The sequence below is a fragment of the Falco cherrug genome, chromosome 10 (assembly GCF_023634085.1).
Source record: "Falco cherrug isolate bFalChe1 chromosome 10, bFalChe1.pri, whole genome shotgun sequence".
NCBI lineage: Eukaryota > Metazoa > Chordata > Aves > Falconiformes > Falconidae > Falco > Falco cherrug.
Window position 1 is genome coordinate 26,065,735 of NC_073706.1, and position 19,322 is coordinate 26,085,056.

General features: G+C 40.4%; 1 protein-coding gene across 6 annotated transcripts in view; it reads right to left on the reverse strand.

Moving 5' to 3' along the window:
* Nucleotides 1-19,322, reverse strand: part of WT1 (WT1 transcription factor) — a 41,612-nt gene that overhangs the window by 5,447 nt on the left and 16,843 nt on the right. For 4 of the 6 annotated variants that reach the window (XM_055722518.1, XM_055722517.1, XM_055722513.1 and 1 more), the window contains 4 exons: nt 13,156-13,258; nt 11,664-11,814; nt 4,147-4,236; nt 2,366-2,458 (listed from right to left, as the gene is read on the reverse strand). In XM_055722518.1, the coding sequence (XP_055578493.1) occupies nt 2,366-2,458; nt 4,147-4,236; nt 11,664-11,814; nt 13,156-13,258 (437 nt within the window). The remainder of the gene's footprint in view (nt 1-2,365; nt 2,459-4,146; nt 4,237-11,663; nt 11,815-13,155; nt 13,259-19,322) is intronic. The other 2 variants (XM_055722514.1, XM_055722516.1) reach the window with 1 other exon arrangement.

Consider the following 19,322-nt stretch of genomic DNA (forward strand, 5'->3'; position numbering starts at 1 on the left):
AACATCCAAATTCAGGCAAAGGGGGATCTGGAATTGGCATAAATATGTATTTCTGTTTGCAAAATCCCATGCAATATATTTGGTGGCATACGGTGGGGTGTTAAAATCTACTTTATCCACTTAACATACATGCTGGCAAAAGCATCAACCATCTCACATGAGTGCATAAAACAGTATGGGACAACACTGGTCTGGTCAGAGCTACTGATAAAAATCACAGATTGTATGAAGTGGTCTTCTTCCATCTCAGCAGCATTAGCAAAATCATCCTGTGAATTGATGTGAGTTATCTATAATGGCCAGTTTTTCACTGAACTACCACAGTAAAAGAGGCACAGTTTTGCTGTTTCACAAGCAGTTCTGGTTGTCCTCTCACAACAGGGGACAGAATCTCTGAGCTCTGTGCTGGGCACAAACTATTCTGTACAGCTTCCCTGTACAGGTATCAGAAATCACACTTCGTCGCTAAAAATCTATATAGATGTATGAAGTTTTCCTTTGATTAATTTTTTTGCATTCTACAGCAAAGATTGCTGTCACGGTAGGATTGCTTGTGGAGACAAAAAAAATGAATTTGTTGCTTAACAAATAGTTTGGCAGTTGACTTAAAATTAGGATGGAATTAGATGGAAGTCACATGTGCTTTGCTTCATCAAGATTTAACATGGAGCGAGTTCACTTGAGCTAGGTGTTTTGTTGCAAAATTTAGAGGGTACCAGAAAGAAAGAGGAATGAAGCTAAAGGGCTAGATGGAGATGAAAAATCCCCACCCACCACTCACGCTCATTCCCCTCAGGACATGTGCATTTTACAGTCAAAGGCGCATGACACATCCAAAACCGCCGACAGGAGTATCATCACAGCAGCATGCAGCTGGGCTGCAGAGCTCGCGCAGAACCTGAGCCAGTGGCAGGCAGCAAGCCCACGCAAAGGTCTGTGCTAGGAGGTTATCGGTGCTCAAGTGAGGCTGCTTTCAGCAGTGAGTGCGCTGTGGGCTTGGATCACATGGAGCAAGGAAGAACTAGGAAAGGGAGATGAGTCTCACTAGAAAAGAGAGCCAGTTCTTCACTGGTTTAGCTATGCTGGGATAAAAAATTACTGCAATGAAACGTGATGGGGAATGTAGTTTATCTTGACTTGCTAGCATGCGACACCCACTTGCCTTTTTGTCTCTACCAGAACGTTACCTGTTGCTGATTACAAAAACAGCTTTATTCATGGCAATGTGCACAGATCCAGGCCCTGCAGCTCAGCATGAGGCTACGGGGAGGACCCAGAAACACTGCCATGCCCTTTACCATTTGCAGACTGCAAGTGTAGATATGGCCATGACTTGAAGTGTTTATTTGACTGGCTGACTTACTCTCAGGTAAGTCATTTCCTGTATTGAAATATCTTTTTTTATTTTTGAAAGCCTTAAGTATGGGGTTTTATGGTCCAGAAGAGAAAAAAGACTCCTTAGCAGGGAGAAAAAGATTTTCAGGATCCTCATCCACCTATACAGAGACTGAACTTAAAAGGTTAACACCAATACAGAAAACACTGTGACATCTAATGACATGTCAAAGTGCTTGGTAAACAATTATTTGGTAAAAATACTGCACACATAGTGGAAGGGAACAGAAAATGTCAGTTCACAGGAATAATTATAAAACTTAAAACTAAAATACAGAGGTTGCTGCAGTTGTTCCTTAATGGGGTTTACAATTACGTGAAGGCAGAGTAGGCTAAAATGGCCTCCTATTTTTCCCCCTGTATTTATACGAAACACTGTGGTTTCTACAAAAAGGTCCGTGAATATTTGAGTAAGCTTTTACTTTAGTATCTGTCAGTGTGAGTTTGCAAAAGGCACTCCTTTTATCTTCTGCAGAGATTACAGTACAAGCAGCAACAGCACGAGCTTTGCCATGCTATCCTGCATTAGGCTCAGCTGACACTTAGGAGAAGTATGAGTAGGCATGAATACTTTAGATTACAGACCTTCGGCTGAAGCTAGAATTAAAATTTCTATCTTGTAGGGTTTTTTCAGTTAAGACAGTAGATCAACTTGACATTTGTGGGCTGAAACCATGATGTTCATTTCACAATAGCTGTCAAAATACATTTTGCCAAGCTGAAATTCCTTTAAAAATGAAGAAAAAAAGCGTAGTTTCCGAAGTCACCTAAACCCTTTGTGAAAAGTGACTACAACACTTGGGAAACGCAGTCACACTGAAAAATCAGCACACTCTGAAATTCCTTCTGTTGTTCTGAATATTTAACTCTTGGCTAAGAGACTTTCTAATCATGTAATTTACAACAACATTGATTTAAACTTAAAACTTAAAAAATAATGAAATATAAATGTGAAGAAAAGTTTACGCACTTGTTTTACCTGTATGAGTCCTGGTATGAGTCTTCAGATGATCAGATCTGGAGAACTTTCTCTGACAGGTTTTACACTGGAAGGGCTTCACACCTGCAAAGACAAAAGAAGGCTATTCTTATATCCCAACACCTTTTGGAAGGGTGAATAAAATCAGCTATTTCTGAATTTTCAAAAGGCTGCATTTTTTGGTAATAGTTACTGTAACTGCTTCTCCCAGCTTCATGCCTACACGATACAGAAAGTCATTAATCAGGCTGCCATCCCTCTGTAACCTCCTCTTCTGAAGTCTGGGTCTGAAGCATCCAAACAGCACCACCAGAAACAAACACCCACGTACGCTGCTGGGCTAAGGAAGATCTGCAGACTTTGTTAATTCTCGTCCCGTGGCTTGGCCCTATTGGCATCACGTATGTGCAAACATGACACAAGAAGAACTGAGGCGCAGAGGTATATTTTTATACTCTCTCAATAGGCTTAACTTACTTCACACTTCTACTATTTATGTTACACACTACACCTAAGTCTTGGGGATTGCTTAACACAGATATATATGTTCTAGCATGCAGCGGCTAAAAATGTATCATCCCACCAGCTTTCAGAGATGCTGCCTACATCTCTCAAAAACACCATTTTGAGTGGGACAGAGCATCTTTAGCAGGAGAAGTAGTAGGCAGAAACCCACCACAGAACAGTGAGTAAACCCGCTGCCAGGCCACTCCCTGAGAGATAGGAGACCCAAACACAATTTCTCGCTGTAGCTCAGTCAGAGAAGTACCCTGAAGCCCTTTCTCATGTTCCATGCAGAGTGCCCTCATAGTTTCACTTCCAGCCAGGAGGCTGGAATCCTAACCATCTCCTCTTCTGCGACTTTGAGAAGGGCAGCTGTCAACATAATTTAGACCTCCAAGAACTCCTGAAATGCTGAAATGGGCTGCCTTGACATTTCCAGAAAATGGTGTGTGTGCAAAAAACAACTTGCTGAATTTGGACTGAACTCACAAGTAGTTTTGGCTGTCTCAGAACATTTCATCCAGTCAGTGATTCACTGAGGAAGACACACAAGCCTAGCTAGGAGCTGGACCCATTTGTAACTGCCGCTGCCCTCGCCGCTGTATGTGAACTGCTGTACACTCTCCAGGCTATTTGTGCAATTCAACCAGCCATACCTTTGATGTTTCCCTCTTTGCTGCTCCTAGAATCCTTCTTTAGTTGGCAGAATTCAAAAAAGGCTCAAATTTAAGCTTAAGCTTAAAAATTCAGCATAATTTGCTGAATTATGGTCTTAAGCATAACAGCTAGGGCGGCTTTCTCTTCTCCACTTCTGTTTTCCATGTGTAAGTGCACAGCAATTCCACCAGCCTTTCAGGTTATGCACATGCAGCATTCACCTATCAGCGCTGCCACATGAACAGTGGAAGTGTTTATCAGGTTACTCACTGACAACTTTTTCTTGCAGAACTGTTTGGTTTTTAAAAACACTATATTCCCTATATTGGGGAAACAGTATAAAGCAAACAGTTTCATTAAGAAAGCTGTTTCAAAAAGATGGTGGCAGGATGAAACTGTCACCTATACAACAAGAGTAGTGCTGAAACGTCAATTAAAAAAAAACCCAAATACAGTCCACTCCTCAAGCTAACTTCAAGAATTTGGCACTATGGGTATCATGTATGAACAGACGGAACACCAGAAAACCAGAAGTTCAGAAGTATACTTTTCGGATCGCAATTCACATATAAAGCTGAACTCTAATGAGCAGAGATGTGATGTCAACAAACCTGTGTGTCGTCTTTGGTGCCGTTTGAGTTGGTCTGAACGAGAAAATCTCCGTTCACAGTCCTTAAAATCACACTGATAAGGTTTTTCACCTGTAAAGGACAAATAGTTTATCAGAAAATGTGGCTAAATGAAGGAACACATCAACTAGAATCAGAATGTGAAACGTTACGCTAAAAGACTTCTCTCCTGCCTAAAGCAGTCTGGTGTTACACCGGGATTCATATGCTATAAAGATGTACAACTGGGTTGGAATCAGAGAGGAAAGGCTGGCGTAATTCTACTGCACTGACACTGGTATTGAATCTGCTTATTCTAAAAAAACCAGCCCATTAGGTTAAAACTACAAAAAATTTCAGGTTCCATGAAAATTTTTTTTATTGCCTTCTGCTGGAAAAGAATGGAAATCTCGTTTTATATTTCTCAAAAAAAACCCCACCTCTAATATATAAAGCCTTTTCCACCAGTTTCAGTAATGTATAATTTGTACAAGGGAACAACTTACAGTTTGCTTTAATTGGATCTGAAGCAAAAATGAAACCAATGACATCCATGTAGGTGGTAATTTTAACCACACTAAATGAATTAAAAGAAAATTAAGAGCAAAATTCAACAACAGAAAAACACATTCTTCCCCAAAATGCAAACGATGTTCCTTCCATAAAGCACCATCAAATAGAATTTCTCGTGTAGCTGCACACCTCTCGCAGGTAAACATAAACATAATAAATATATTATGTAAATATAAACTCTCCCTCCACCTCCCATACAGTTCAGCAGAGGCCCTCTGGATGGGTTTTCTCTGGGATGAAAAGTGAGATCCTGACTTTTTAAAAAACAAGCTAGCATCTCAAATGATCCTGGGTTTCAATGTAAGGGACTTCATCAACCACATAAATATTCAAGAAGCAATGCAGCAATCAAGGAGCCTGAGGAAAGAGGGAAACACTGCTCATGTAGCAAACCACAGAGCTGGTAAAATCTGGCCAGCACAAAAAGCCCTAATCCTTATGCTGTTACAGGAGGAGCTGTATGATCTTTCAGATCTGATTCACATCTAGTGTAAGGCCCCTTTCCACAACACTGGAATCCTGCACGTGCCCCAGATGTGATTACATTTATACCTGCAAAAAGTCTGTTTATGGTGCCACAGCCCTGCACAGAGGCCTCTCAGCACAAGAAGAAATGAAACATCTCTCACTGCAAAGCTGGGAAAATCCTGGGGTTTATCTGGAAGGTACAAACAAGGCCAGCTGGGCCCTGCTTTGTCTGTGGTAGAAAGCCGAGATGTAAAACAAAGGTCCAGTAGGAAGGACCTAAAGAAGAGCATCAGCTGAAGTGAGCAATGAGTTTAATTTCTCTGGGTATATTTTTAAACACATACCACTTTCATAAGTCTTCACTGCAAGTGCCTGCATTTCTCATTTTACTATGACGAAAAAGTGATTCTGAGATACCAGTGCAAACTACCTCAGTTTCCAGCAGAAGGATTCTGATTGAGGTAGCACCATATAAGTAGCATATTAAGAAGAGTGTTCCAAATCCATACTGCTGTGGGTCAGATCAAAATTTCACAAAAGCAACTAAATCTGCGAGAACCAGTTAACTTCCTGTGACAGTCACCCAAAGGAGTTTACAGATTCTCAAACCTAGGTGTGGACAATTTCCACGTCTGCCGTGCTTAATTTATTAGCATAAGGGATTAAAGTTGCCACAGGTGTTTGAAATAGTTCCGTACACTTTGACCGCAAGGACTCCCTGGGGGGTGCCTGCTTTTCAGAAAACACTTACTTCCAAGGAATTCAGCCCTCTGGCAGATTTAAGAGGGGGAATGTCAGCAGAGCAGAATGCAGTGACAGGATGATTGTCTGCTAATTGCAATATAAACGCAGAAGATGGTTAAGGAGGTATTTGAATAAAACAGTATAGCAGGTCTGATGGCATGCACGTGAAAGTATTTAATTAAATACTTTGAAATACAATCTTGATCAAAGTAAGGACAAATTTAACCAATGCATCTATTAAAGGAATCAAACCAAGATGCTTACAGAGAAATACAATGACACTGCATAGAAAATAAGCAAACAAAGAAAAAGAGGCACAATATTTGGACAGAAAGTCTAATTTCCCTTTCCTTCTATATCTCCCATGCCAGTTAGTGCCACGCAAAATGCCTGCCCAAAGCCAACTGTCACATACCTGTTAATCCCCTTAAGTTCCATCGGAACAGAACGACAGAAATGTCCCTGATTAGAAAAAGTCTGTTAGCACCTCATTAAATCACTATACCAAGAGGGGTTAGAGCAGTGTCTAGTTTCCCCAAGCCTATTAAAGCCTCCCCAGTAAAAGGCTAAAGTCTTTTAATGTCCAAAAACCATCCCATAATACTGTCACCTTCCTATGTGACCACATACAATTTCAAAACAAAACAGGAGATGAAGATGGAAGCTTCATCAGTCCTTCCCCCTGTGGCTTGGAGGCTTCCATGATTATTTACATTTCATTACTGAAAGAGGGCACATGGAAGAAAGGCTAAACTTAGTCCATAATGAAGTAGTCAAGATGAGAAGGGATAAAGCGAATAGCAGTTCTTTAATATTTAAGAAAATATTTAGAAAAAATAAAGCTCAACAATTGCAGAACAAGTATGAATCAGACTTTGCATGTATTGCAATAAATGTTTCTAATAAAATAAATCTATTTGCTCAAAAATAGTTAACTTAAACTAGAAGAAGCACACACATTTTCTCTGGATGAAACCTATTTGCCCAGAGGCATGGAAAAACAGATATTCCTACTGCTGTAGCATTGCACAAAATATTCATAATTATTGTATTTAATTAAGGAGTGCTGCAAGAGCAAAAGCGCACCGCTAACAAGAAAACATGAGGAGAGGAGGCAGATCTTGAATGAGAATCTGAAGGCTTGTCTATACTCCCTTCATCAATTTAAACCTCTTTTCTTGTATACCCACTTAATTAAACGAGCACAACCCCATAATCACAACTTTACCTCGCTAATAGTAACATTTTTCTATTCACTATTATTTGCTTTAGCAAACTTAGATAAAATTTATGTTTTCTTATTTAGTAGGAAGCCTTTATAGGTAACGTTTTCTGTCATCTTCACACTGTAGTTCAGGTGTGAGATGTCATCACTGTTTTGACACTAATCTTGTATTCTAAATACACAAGTGCCCTTATTTTATGCCACAGAAATGAAAGGCTAAAAGCAGCCCATGCTGGGGAGGCCAGCAGTCTCCCACCATGGCTCACCGAAGATGCCCGCAGGAGAGCAGAAGATAGCAAGGATGCAGCAGTATTTTCCCTGGACCTCTCCTAGTACCCAACAGTTCACAAGTTAGCAGCTTTATAAGCCAAAGGTGGCTTTTTATGTAACACGCGTTAATGGGAATTTCTTTCCATTAATCTGTCCAGTTGTTTCTTGAACCCCTGTAAGCTTTCAGCTTCCACAGTATTCTGCAGAAGGGTATCGCACAGCTGAAGTACGAAGGTCAGGATTTCAAAGCGACATCGATGAAAGCGTGCTACCCTGGGAGCTACCACGCTAGACTCTTAAGGGGAGAGCCTATGCAGCTCCCTGCTCCGGCACAATTACACCCATTTATCAATCTATCGTCTTTGTATATAGAGGACTGGGCTCTGTCTTTCGGAGGTGTTGTAATGATGACCTGCACTAATGACTGTAAAGCATTTAGCAGCACGGTGGCACACACCACAGTAAAAGGATATTTGCTTTTGTCAAAGCAAGGAAATGATTGTTAGATGCTTAGCATAAAAATCATTATTAGACTGCATTACTTACACCCCCCAGAGCTTCAGAAATCCCCCACCAAGACCTGAGTCCCCTGCCACACGAAGGACAACCTTCCTGGTTTACAGACTCTCATACTTCATTGCAAAAGCTCATACCTGTAGTTGAGCATATTTAGGCTGAAGAATGTCCCTGACAAACAAGTAGAGGGTATTTTCTCTGCAAAGATGCCCAGCTTTCTGTTAGGATAAATCCAGTTTTTCCAATGTGTGACACTGAGCCCAAAGGGTCTCTGGCAAGAATGTTGATGTTTCCAGCACAAATGAAATGTACAGAGGTCTAGACAACCATTTGTTTCTGCAAAGAAGTCTCTGAAGTCTGCCACAGGATGGCAACTCACATTATTTGCTGAACTGTTGAAAAGTTACATGTATTTTTGCATTTCCTTTCAGAGGTCTATGTGCTGCAGCAAAATACACTGAGATAAGAAAAAAGCTTTTTTGGCTGTACATGTTTCAATAAAGGCATTGTTAACAATGGATACGCAGTCTTGGAGGGTACAAAATGTCAACATATTTTCAACTAAGGCTATGTTGAAACACTGCTAAAAACTGATTACAGAATCCAACTTTGTATTTCAGGGCCCTGCTCAATTTTGCAGTAATGCAACTGATGAAGAATGGAAGACCTGATGAGCCAGTCCTCTGCAAGTATCTATTATAGAAAGAAAAAAGATAATCAAGAGCCAACATTATCCTGCAAACGTACTATCCGCTGGTTTAATATTAGATATATGTAACAGCTTGTTTTCAAATCATGTGTTCATAATTCAAAAAACTGACCTACCGCTACACTAAGAAAGGTGGAAGAGCTTCAAACCCATGAATGAATCCAGAACCACCTTACAGGAGGACTACTAAAATGTTATGTTGGCTGCAGAGAGGTATACCATAACACCACCAAATTACTGTAACCGCTTGAGCTGACATCTGACAGCTCTCCCGACTTTACACTGGCTCATCAGGATTCCTCCCCATCGAAACATTGAAGCAGAAGAAGAAGAGACACATCCCTTTGTCTAGTAAATACATTAGGTGTTACGTTTGCCAACTACTTTCTGTCTAATATGCTAATTCCACCAAGCCCAATTTCTGTACCGAGTAGAGAACTCGAGAATGGGATTTTGGAGTTCATCGGGTTACAGACAGAAAGATGATCAGAGAGCTTAAGAGACAGCCACCTAATTATCAACCTAAACCAACAGCCTCGCTTGAGTCATACCGGCCCCTTAAGATATCCCCTAACACATAACAAGCAGGTGGAGATAAGAAAGAAGGTGCAGAGAAGGAAGTGTGAACTGCAACTACCGTAACTGTTACGAAGACACAAACATTCTTCATCATGATGACTGATCTGGCCTTGGAGAAAACTGGTTTCCAAATTTTGCTTTTGACAAGCAGCTTTTCCACATGCAGGAGACACAAGTCAGGGTTAGATAGAGAAAGACATGAAGTTACAAAGGAGACTGGAAATGGATTTGAATCACAACAGTCAGTTCAAACTGCCCAGGACTCCTGAACAGTGTGGGACTGAACAAGACCATTATGGCCACTGAGTCCAGACCCTCCACCACACCAAGCAGCCAAGAAACAGGTTAACTCAGACGTGTTTGTAGACTATCCACTCCAGATCTCCCGCACAGTACAGCTCACCAAGCACTCCCAAAAACTAGGACTGACAGACCACAGGAGGAGACGAGAAATGAAGAGCATCATATCCTAAGCCTCTACAGCAGCTGGGAATTTGGTAAGTAAAATTTCCAGACAGTAATTACAGAAAATGGCTAGTACTCATACAACAGGCTGAGGACAAAAACCTGACAGCCCGATAAAGGGGAGAACTCCCTTCTGATCCAAACTTTGAATGCATCAGCCTGGCAAGTTACCCAAGCAATTATCATACCAACAGTGCTTCCTCTCTTTAGCTGCAACCAACCCTGAAAGCTTGTATGGTCTTATCAATGGCAATGTTTGTATCGGTAAATACAAGCTTTGGGAATCAAGCTGTCTTCTTGCAGAAAGTAACTTGCAAAGGTCTGAGAATTAAATAAGTTTTGTTGTCAGCACATCAAAATACAGTGGCAGAAGGATATGGGCCCACCTGTACATAAGAGGCGTTTGAGGAGAAAAAATGTTTTTCCTCTACCCTGTTCCACTGTAGTGTAAAGCAGAGAAGGGGCACGTGTGACCTCAAAGACAATGGGAGAAGCCTCTCTAGGGATGTTAGATGGCCATGGTCTTATCCTCTATGTCTTTGGTGACTCTACATGTCTAGATTATATCTGGTATAAATCTGAAAATCTCCAGTTAAGGGAAAGAAAAAAAAAAAAAAGATGTAAGCTGAAGTCCTTGTGATGCATCCATAAATAATACTGTGAAAGACAAGCAACTAAATGGAATCAAATACAGGAGCAGAACAAACAAATTACGACTGTTAAAATACAGAGCAAATCAATTTAAGAATGAAAGAAATAGTGATTATGAGAAAAGGTCTGAACAGTTTAGGCATACTCGAGAAACATACTGCAGTTAATGGACCCCAAAAGACCTCCAAATTTTCTCATTTCCAAATTATTTACAGAAAATAGAATAACATTTCTGTAGACCTTGATCTCTAAAGACTAAATTCCAGTTACAATCTAAATTAACTTGAATGTGTAATCTGAGAAATACTGCAGATGTCTACCTGAATATTTTGTGACTTGCCCATTTCAAAACTAAAAATGCTTTGTAATGTTCATTTCTCGCCTATAAGTATTTTATGCAGTTAACAAATGTCACTACATGGTCTCCAAAAGGAAAAAGTTGCAACTATTTTGTGTGAACTGTTAGACAATCTGCTATGTCACAGCAGTATGGACTGCCTTCCTGTTTCATCCCTTTGACCATCCGCCACACTAATGGCTAACCGAGCATCCATGGTTACAGATTTTATCCACAGATTTCTAGATTAACACAGAAAGAACTGTCTAAATAAAAACACAATAGGCTATCAAAAAATGCATAAGGAGCATACCTAAAGGTATATCATAATTTTACATTTCCAACAGTATAAATCTCCCAGTAGGAGAACTAATTCTCTTTACTCTTTGGCAAGGTGCAACAGGGCATTTGATTTGCACATTTTGAGATGTAACTTCTATTGTCTGAACTTAGAGAAAATCCCGATCTTAGTCTGCAAATAACTGGCTTCGGGCTCGATTCTTCGTGGAAAGATCCCATAGCAAGGAAGCTCATCTGCCAATCCCTGCCTCCATCCCCAACCAGAAAAGGCTTACACAGGACTAGAGGATGCTACATGTCTAGGTTCCTCTTGCAGAGGAAGCTTCTTGATAGTTAACGCAAGATAAGATTTGTAGCAAGCTTTGATGCTCCCAAATGAAACGGGGGAAAAAATAAGAAGGAAGATGGCTCGCAGCCCCAGTGATGCCCTATAACTAAGAGAGGGAGGGAGGTGAAGTACCTGCCAGTGCTGCTCTGTGGTTTTCTTCACTAGATTCAGAGAGTCTTCTGCATCCGACAGAGGGATTGCCCAGATGACAGAGCATAAGTACTCATCTGACAGATTCTCACTACCCCTGACCTGGCAGATCATTTCTTGCACCTTATGCTATTTTAAAATCACCCTACCCACTTTGCCATCCAGCGCTGCAACGGGATTTATCCCAATCCATGCTGACACTTACCAGTGTGCTTTCTGCTGTGCATCTGTAAATGGGACAACTTAAAGTATCGCTTGTTACAGCCAGGGTACGCGCACATGAAGGGACGTTTTTCATTTGTCTCACTTGCTGATCGGACAATAGTTGGAGCTACTCCTGGCACCCGTCGGACATCCTACAATGACAGAGACTTGCTAATGCAACATGTACGTTCCCAAGCTTTTACTTAACAATCAGAGGCATTTCTACATGACAAAGAGATACTTAAATACATTATACTGCAAACAGGCAGTTTTATTTTATTCTACATTAACAAAGTATAACCTTAGTATAACTTAACCTGTTCTTTGCACAGAGTATAACAATTATTTGAAGGTGAAACACAGTGAACTCTACTTATTAAATTCTCTCACAGTATTTATATGCACGACTAAATGGACCACATTTTGACCTCACGTATAATCACAAAATCCTGGAAGAACATTCACTGGTGTATGAAACAGTTTCAGGCTTATACCACTGTAAGAGATAAGAGCACAAGCCAGAGTACCATTCTCCTCTCTATTTTAAATATTCATACGAAGTTAAAGGACAGGGAAATTAATGTTCTGAGTTAACACAAATAGGTAAAAAACAAAACAAGAAAGACTGTCTAGGTGGAGCTGGTGAATAGTTCAGCCTTAATGCATTTTGGCCACTGCCACAACGTTCCATCAAAGACGATCTTTTCCTTCTGGGACAATTAACTTCCTTAAACAATGTCCACTGCTTACTTTTATTCACTCAACAAAAGCTGGCTCACAAGCCTATTTCTGAGAGCTTGCCACTGAATAATGACTTGTTAAACTACACAGAAAAGGAAAAGGAGAAAAGACGCCATCTAAAAACATTGATGCATGTTGACAACACACAGCAACACAGAGACAGATACTATGTAATGACTTTGCCATCAGTTTTAAGAAAGTACATCTTTCACAGTGGCATTTATTGATGGTATGACTGTTTTAGAATGGGAGGAAATTAACTCCCATGAATGGTAAGTTCCTTCCAAATATTCACTAATTACTTTGTCATTAGGAAACAATCACTTATTATATTTTGTTTTAAGGAAATACGTTTGAATTAGTAAAGTTTCAGAAATCCATAAAAGCAAAATGTCATCTAATACTTTCTTATATACAGTTATCAGACATAATCCATTGTAACCACAGACGCTTGACAGCCAAAGCGATTGGAGTTAGAAGGTGGAAACCGGATCATATATTTTGGACCATCCTGAGAAGCTGGTAAGGAATATTGCCTCGCAGATACACTTTAGAAGAAATACACAATTCTAAATGACTGTGTCAGAAAGATACCTTACATTATACTTCAATGGCTTCAGTGAAGTCAGGACACTTATGTCAAGCATTTCTTGGTAACGCAGGGAAACCGCAAATCAAGGACAGAATTATAAAAACCATGATAAACAGTCAGCAGCTTTACTCCCCTATAAAGAATGCCCTACCATACTCACTTGTATGCCTCTAAAAACTCCATGGGTGTGTATTCTGTATTGGGCCCCACAGCTGTATAACATGGGAGCGCTGTGGTTCTCATTTTCATATCCTGCTGTATGGCTGTAAATAAAGAGGGAAATAATGGAAAAATTAAATATTTTTCAGTACTCAGCTCCACGTGACAGGTTTCGTTTCTTAAGTCAGTGACAATGTATGCAGAGTTTGCTTCTATAGCTTGGATATCCAAGTTCAAATGAAATTCACCAAAGGAAGCCTGCTCTGGCTTTGCATGGTGCTGCTCCCGCTGGCACAATGCAATGACTCCATACATACATCTAGTAGTAGCCATTAAGACAGTCCAGTACAAAAAAAAACAAAAAAAAACCCAAAAAACAAATATCATTAACTCTTATGTATTTCCACAAAGATTTTAGGTAAGAGAAAAAATCCACATAGCAGCATAACTGTGTCATGTGCACATATACACATTATTTATCAGTTGAATGTGGGGCTGACTATTGCTAATATCTTTTGGAATGAGCAAAATGCCTCAAGTTTCACATTAAGTGCAGTGGATTTTTGTCAGCACCTCATGACTCAGATATTACCAGATACTACCAAGAAAGTGATGACATTTATAAGAATAGCAGTCATGTACTCATAAACAGAGATTACAAACCAGTGTCCAAATTATTTATCCCACATATCAGCTTGCAGGATGCGCTACAAATGAACCCTTCATAAAAATTAAAAAAAAAAAAAACCAAAACCAGGTTATACCTTTCTTCTAGGTATAAATTTTCAAGATTCCTCATGCAGCATCATTACAATAATTTCAAAAATTTGTAACCTTTGTTGTGTTTTGGGGTGTCACAACCACACGTTTTATCTAATCGTGTTCTTCAAAAGCCTGTGTTCTCCTGTCCAGAACATTAGGAACATTGCTGTTTCTTGTTTGCAAACTTCTTAACATCAAAACTATGTAAATAAATTTTAGGTTTTATTTTTAAATTAATATGTTACACTAGCATGTACATTGCCACATGTATTAATATACACTGGCAACGGTAAGTGTTCATGTTTTACACCACGCTAGAAATTAGAAAGCCCAGAACAAAGCCCAAGGGCATGCAGCTAGGGACAAAGATGGATACATAGGATGTTATCCCAGGCTTTGCCAAATGCTTGCAATAGCAATTTGAAGGGGTCCCTGAGGCCCAGACGCTCATTTCACTGGTCCTTCCTTTCTCTTTACTCAAAGTTCATGTGCAGAGTAGAATTACAAGGAAGTTTTAAACCTCTTAAGTGATTTGCAGAACAGCCAGTGGAACTGGAATGCAGGAGACGTCTAAGAGGTTTGTGACCCTCGCTAAAGAGGAGGGGAGCAGTGCTTGTGAACAGCGCTTACTGCAGCATGGGGGTTGCGTTCCTCATTACACGTCCCCACAGTGGCTTGCAGGCTGCCACCTGGCAGATGTGTTCCTTTAGATCGCTTCCCTGGCTGCTTAAAATACTAGTTTCAAATCCTGGCTCCACCCGGCTACTCAAATCAAAAGGGACACCTTTTAGGAAGGTATGCTCTCTTTATTTCAATTTTAAGTGGCAAACAGGTGATCATAATGAAGTAAGTTATAGGGTGGCAGCAAGAAAGTATCTCTGATCTGTAGCAATATCTGTAATAATAAATAAAGGAAGATACCATTATCTGATTTAAATGGATTAAACTCTTTTCTATGTATGTAGCGCATCAGGCTAAATAGGGTGTCATCTCTGCTTAGGGCCCAGATGTGGCCTTTTGTTCCCTATCACAAGTAACAAATTACTATTTGCTCAGTTCAGGTTCCCCACCAGCAGGCAGCAAGTCCATAGATGTTAAAAAAAATGGCTGTAAAGCACCCAACCCAGGGTGATATCCATGCCGATCACAAATTAAACAGTGCACTTTAAAACAGAAATTAAATGAGAACTACCATTTGTACGGAGGAAGTCCTGCAGTAGAAGCTACTGACAGTATGTAACGTAGCAGCAAATCAAGGGTAAACATGAACTTCGGCATTAGTCACCCCAAGTAACCATGTAACCTCTCATTCACGCCTCTACTACCAACTTTACACATTACAATAAAAATAATACACAAAACAGATAGGAAGAATTAGATAAGAAGAATTCCCAGGACAGAAACTTTAGGAGGAAGAACAGGAATAGGCAGTGAAAGCTTATACCATGAAACACAGCCTAACTTTCCCTCCAAACTCCCGTGGTTTTCATCTTTCAGTGATAACTGGTTTTGTAATGACCAGTCAGTTCTGAAATAATTCCCCCCCGGGAATAAAAAGCAGAACAAAGTCCCTGCCTGTGCCCTAAGGAGTGGCTCTGTGAATGGGAGGTATCCTCCAGATGATCTCCATCTCAATTTTCATTGCACAGTTGGGAAGTCTTCCTCAGCCTTCAGCTTTTTTCATATTTCCTCCCAGTATTTCTAGTTATACCTCACTAAAACTGCACATACAACTGCAAAGCCTTAAAGATTGAAACCTGTTTTCTGAGCTTCTTGACCCATAACATACTAAGTACTTAACCAGCTCCCTAGGAGAGATGCTTTAATAACCAGGAACCCTAGTTCCCATTTTACATTGGGCACGTTTCCATCAGCATTGGCTGGTACTCAGCGTGGTCATATGGATGATGACAGCAAAATGGATCTGTGAGATTTCTCAGTTAAAATGCTATTTATTCACTACAAAGCACTATGGAATAATCCGACCTTCGGGGAGATAGAAAATAACAGGTGAATGTTCTTTCCAGTCAGTGGAGAAACTGGAACACTGAAGGAGGAGTTTTCACAAACCATCCCTACGCCACCGCTCTCCTGAGCTTCAACCTTCACTCTGCATCGATAGTAACCTCACTGTGAAATACAATTTTTTAAGTCTCCTAAATACATTACTGAAACTCAAACACCTGCTTTATTGCATACAACAGATGATGATCAGATGCAATGCCACATACATGAGTAATACAAGTATTACTTAAATTTAATTTAAGATGAATTTTACCTGCAGTACATTAACTAAATGGAAGTCTTAAGAGGATAGGAGATTCTTTAACTTTCACCTTTTCTAGTCTGTGTTTAACTAGGCAAAGAGACAATGCCTTATCATAGTCACACAATCATTTAGGTTGGAAAAGACCTTTAAGATCATCAAGTCCAACCGTTAACCTGGCACTGCCAAGTCCATCACTAAATCGTGTCCCTACGTGCCACATGTACACGTCTTTCAAATACCTCCAGGGATGGTGACTCAACCACTTCCCTAGGGTTACACTTAGGCCACCAAACCCACCAGCATAACAATGAAGATTTGTCCTAAGAGCCTCTGAGGACTAGACAACAGCCTAGATCTCCACCAAAGCACTGCAATGTGTACACTGTACACCCCGGGTCTGCTAATAATATTTGCATTATAAATTAGAAAGAAGATGCATTAGAGATTGTCCTGCCCTGTTCAGATGAACAGCGATAATCCAGGGTAGGTAAACACTGATACTTTGGGAGTGACAGGCTTCTGGGACCAGGAGCCACGTGTTCTCTCCCAGCAGGATGGGCTGCTCAGGCAACACCACAGCAGCCTGGAGACCTGCCAAGGGAGCTGCTCGCTGCCCTGCTGCAAGTGCACTCAGAGCACGGCTGAGAGCGCTGCCAAAGCTGCTACGCTGCGTCTTCCCCGGCTCCACGGGCTGAGCAGCCCCCAGCAGAAATTCAGCTAAGCCCAGGGGGCTAATCAGGGGGAGAACAGTTGAATTAATCAAAGAAGAAGAAGAAAAAAAATTTTTTTAAATCCCCAGTAAGGCCCAGAGTTACAGTTTGGAGAGACACTAGAGCAACTCCTCCCTCCACAAGTTCTAAAAGGAGTCAAAACTAAGCAAGACTTGATGCAGCCAAACGGGCCTGCCAGGATCCAACAGACATTTTTGTTTGAGCACAGACGGAAGGATTTGGCCTCACAGCCTGGTTCTGCCTTTACTCGTAAATATACAACTCCCTTTAACTTCGATGGGAACTACACAAAGGCAGAACCAGATGATAAATATTTAGAATTCAAGTTAGTTGGTGAAAAAAAAGGACCTGGTGTATTTTTTTCTGTGGTTCTAGGCAGTCAGAAACAGACCTGGAAACACAGCCATAAAATGTAACTCTAGGTAACTGGGAATGTAAAGCGCCGAGCAAGAGCTCGGTGTGCGTTGCAGGAGTATTTAGAAGTGCTTGCGTTTACCATTAGCCCGGCAAATCCTTAGCACTTGGAGAGTAGCTCTTTTAAAATGATTAATCACAAAGTTGAACAGATTGTACAAAGATTCATAAAAATGAAGGTTTTACCGATGAGAATGTGTGATGGAAAACAGAGCAGCTTTAGAGAGTTGTATCAATCTAAGTGGTTATAAAAAAAACTCATAAAAGATGTCATTCTAATCTGAAAATTTTAAAAAATAATCAAGCTGCAATTTCTCTCTCACACCATTTTTACTTTGTTAACTGAAATTGTCTGTCTAATGTATAAAGCAGTTACAACTTAATCTGAAGAGTTAAGCTTTTTATTATTATTTCGTAAACCAAAAAAGGGAAGCTTTAGGGCATACTGAGGAGAGCTAGAAAATTTCAGACGAAACGTGAATACACGTTGATTCATGAGATTCAGACTTGGAAGAATAAAAAAAGCCAGAAAGCAAGATTACATAAAACAGGCACCACATTAAGCCTCAATTTAATTGTGTTTCAATGCAGGAACAGGAATTTTAGGGTTTAGAAACAGAGCCAAAAATGAGGCAAAGTGAGGGTGTGGGCTAGTCCCGTTGATAACAGAACATAAAGGAAGAGAAGTAGAGTTAATTCCCTCTGCTAAGATATTTACCATCCTAGCACCCTGGGAAAAATATGTATGGAGACAGCAAAAAGATTCTGATTAGTTATATAGAAGATCATGTTTCTGCCTGTTTTTTGTCTAATACTGTAACGGAGGGTGGAGTATAAAGCTGCATTTTTATCTGCACTTTCCAAGGCAAAGGAATATTAAAAAATGTGATTTCACAGATTACAGCCCTTCTGCCACCTTCAATGAGAAAACCAGCTGGCTGATGAAAGGAAGGCACGGGAGATTCAGGGGACCCCAGTCTCTCCGACTTCAACAGTCTTTGTTTGGTTTGGGTTTTTTTTACCACTGACCCAAGTGGAATCAGGATTTCACCCAACACTTCCCTTCAGCATGAGACCCTCAGCTATCAGTGGGAAAGGGGAAATTCAGGATTAGAGACAATAGGTCATTGTCCATTTCTAATTCATCTTGATTGCAGAACTGAACCCAAGTAGGAAGTTCTGCACCTCCAGATTTTACTACCGCCACCACCAAAGCTAAACAGAAAAACCTTTACAATTCACTCCTAGACAAATAAGTTTTCACTGTCTTGTTTTAGATGCAATTTTAATAGCGTTTCACAGAGATGATACCTAATTCTCCTTTCAGCGAGCCAGAGCAAACAGCAACAAATACAAATTTCCACAGAACACACTATTTAACACCCAAGCAAAACCAAAAGGGAAAAAACCAAATTTTGTCTGGTTATAGACTATATTTCAGATGACTATTGGAAATATGGATCAAAAATTTTTACTCAAGCAGCTGAAGAGACAACTATGCAGTATTTCTGTCAAGTCTTGCTGTTGGGTATGCAGCTACACTTCTTGCCTACAGTGCCATATCATTTCCTGCTTGCTATAAGTTATATCTGTGTCACTTCCATACAGAACTCATCAAAATATCAAGGAGGGGTTTATAGTCATGAGGTCCACCTCTACAATGACACTATGAAGGGAAGCAGTATTTTCCACATTGGACAAATAAGAAAGCAACACAAAAATATTAAAGACAGAAGCTGAAGGGGAAGGTGTCCACTGACGTGGGACGCTCATTTTGAGATGTCTGGGACACAGGTTCTCAGGGTAATAAACAAAGGACCCACTGACTTTCCTGCAAGAGTATAAATCTGATCTCAGCTGCTCCAAACAAGATACCACAAAATGAGGAACAAACCATCTGCAAATAATCTGAAGAGATAAAATCCAGCCCCACCGTGATGTTCACTGACTTTAACCACGAAGCTTTCCTTTCAGATCCCTGAGGCTGCCAGT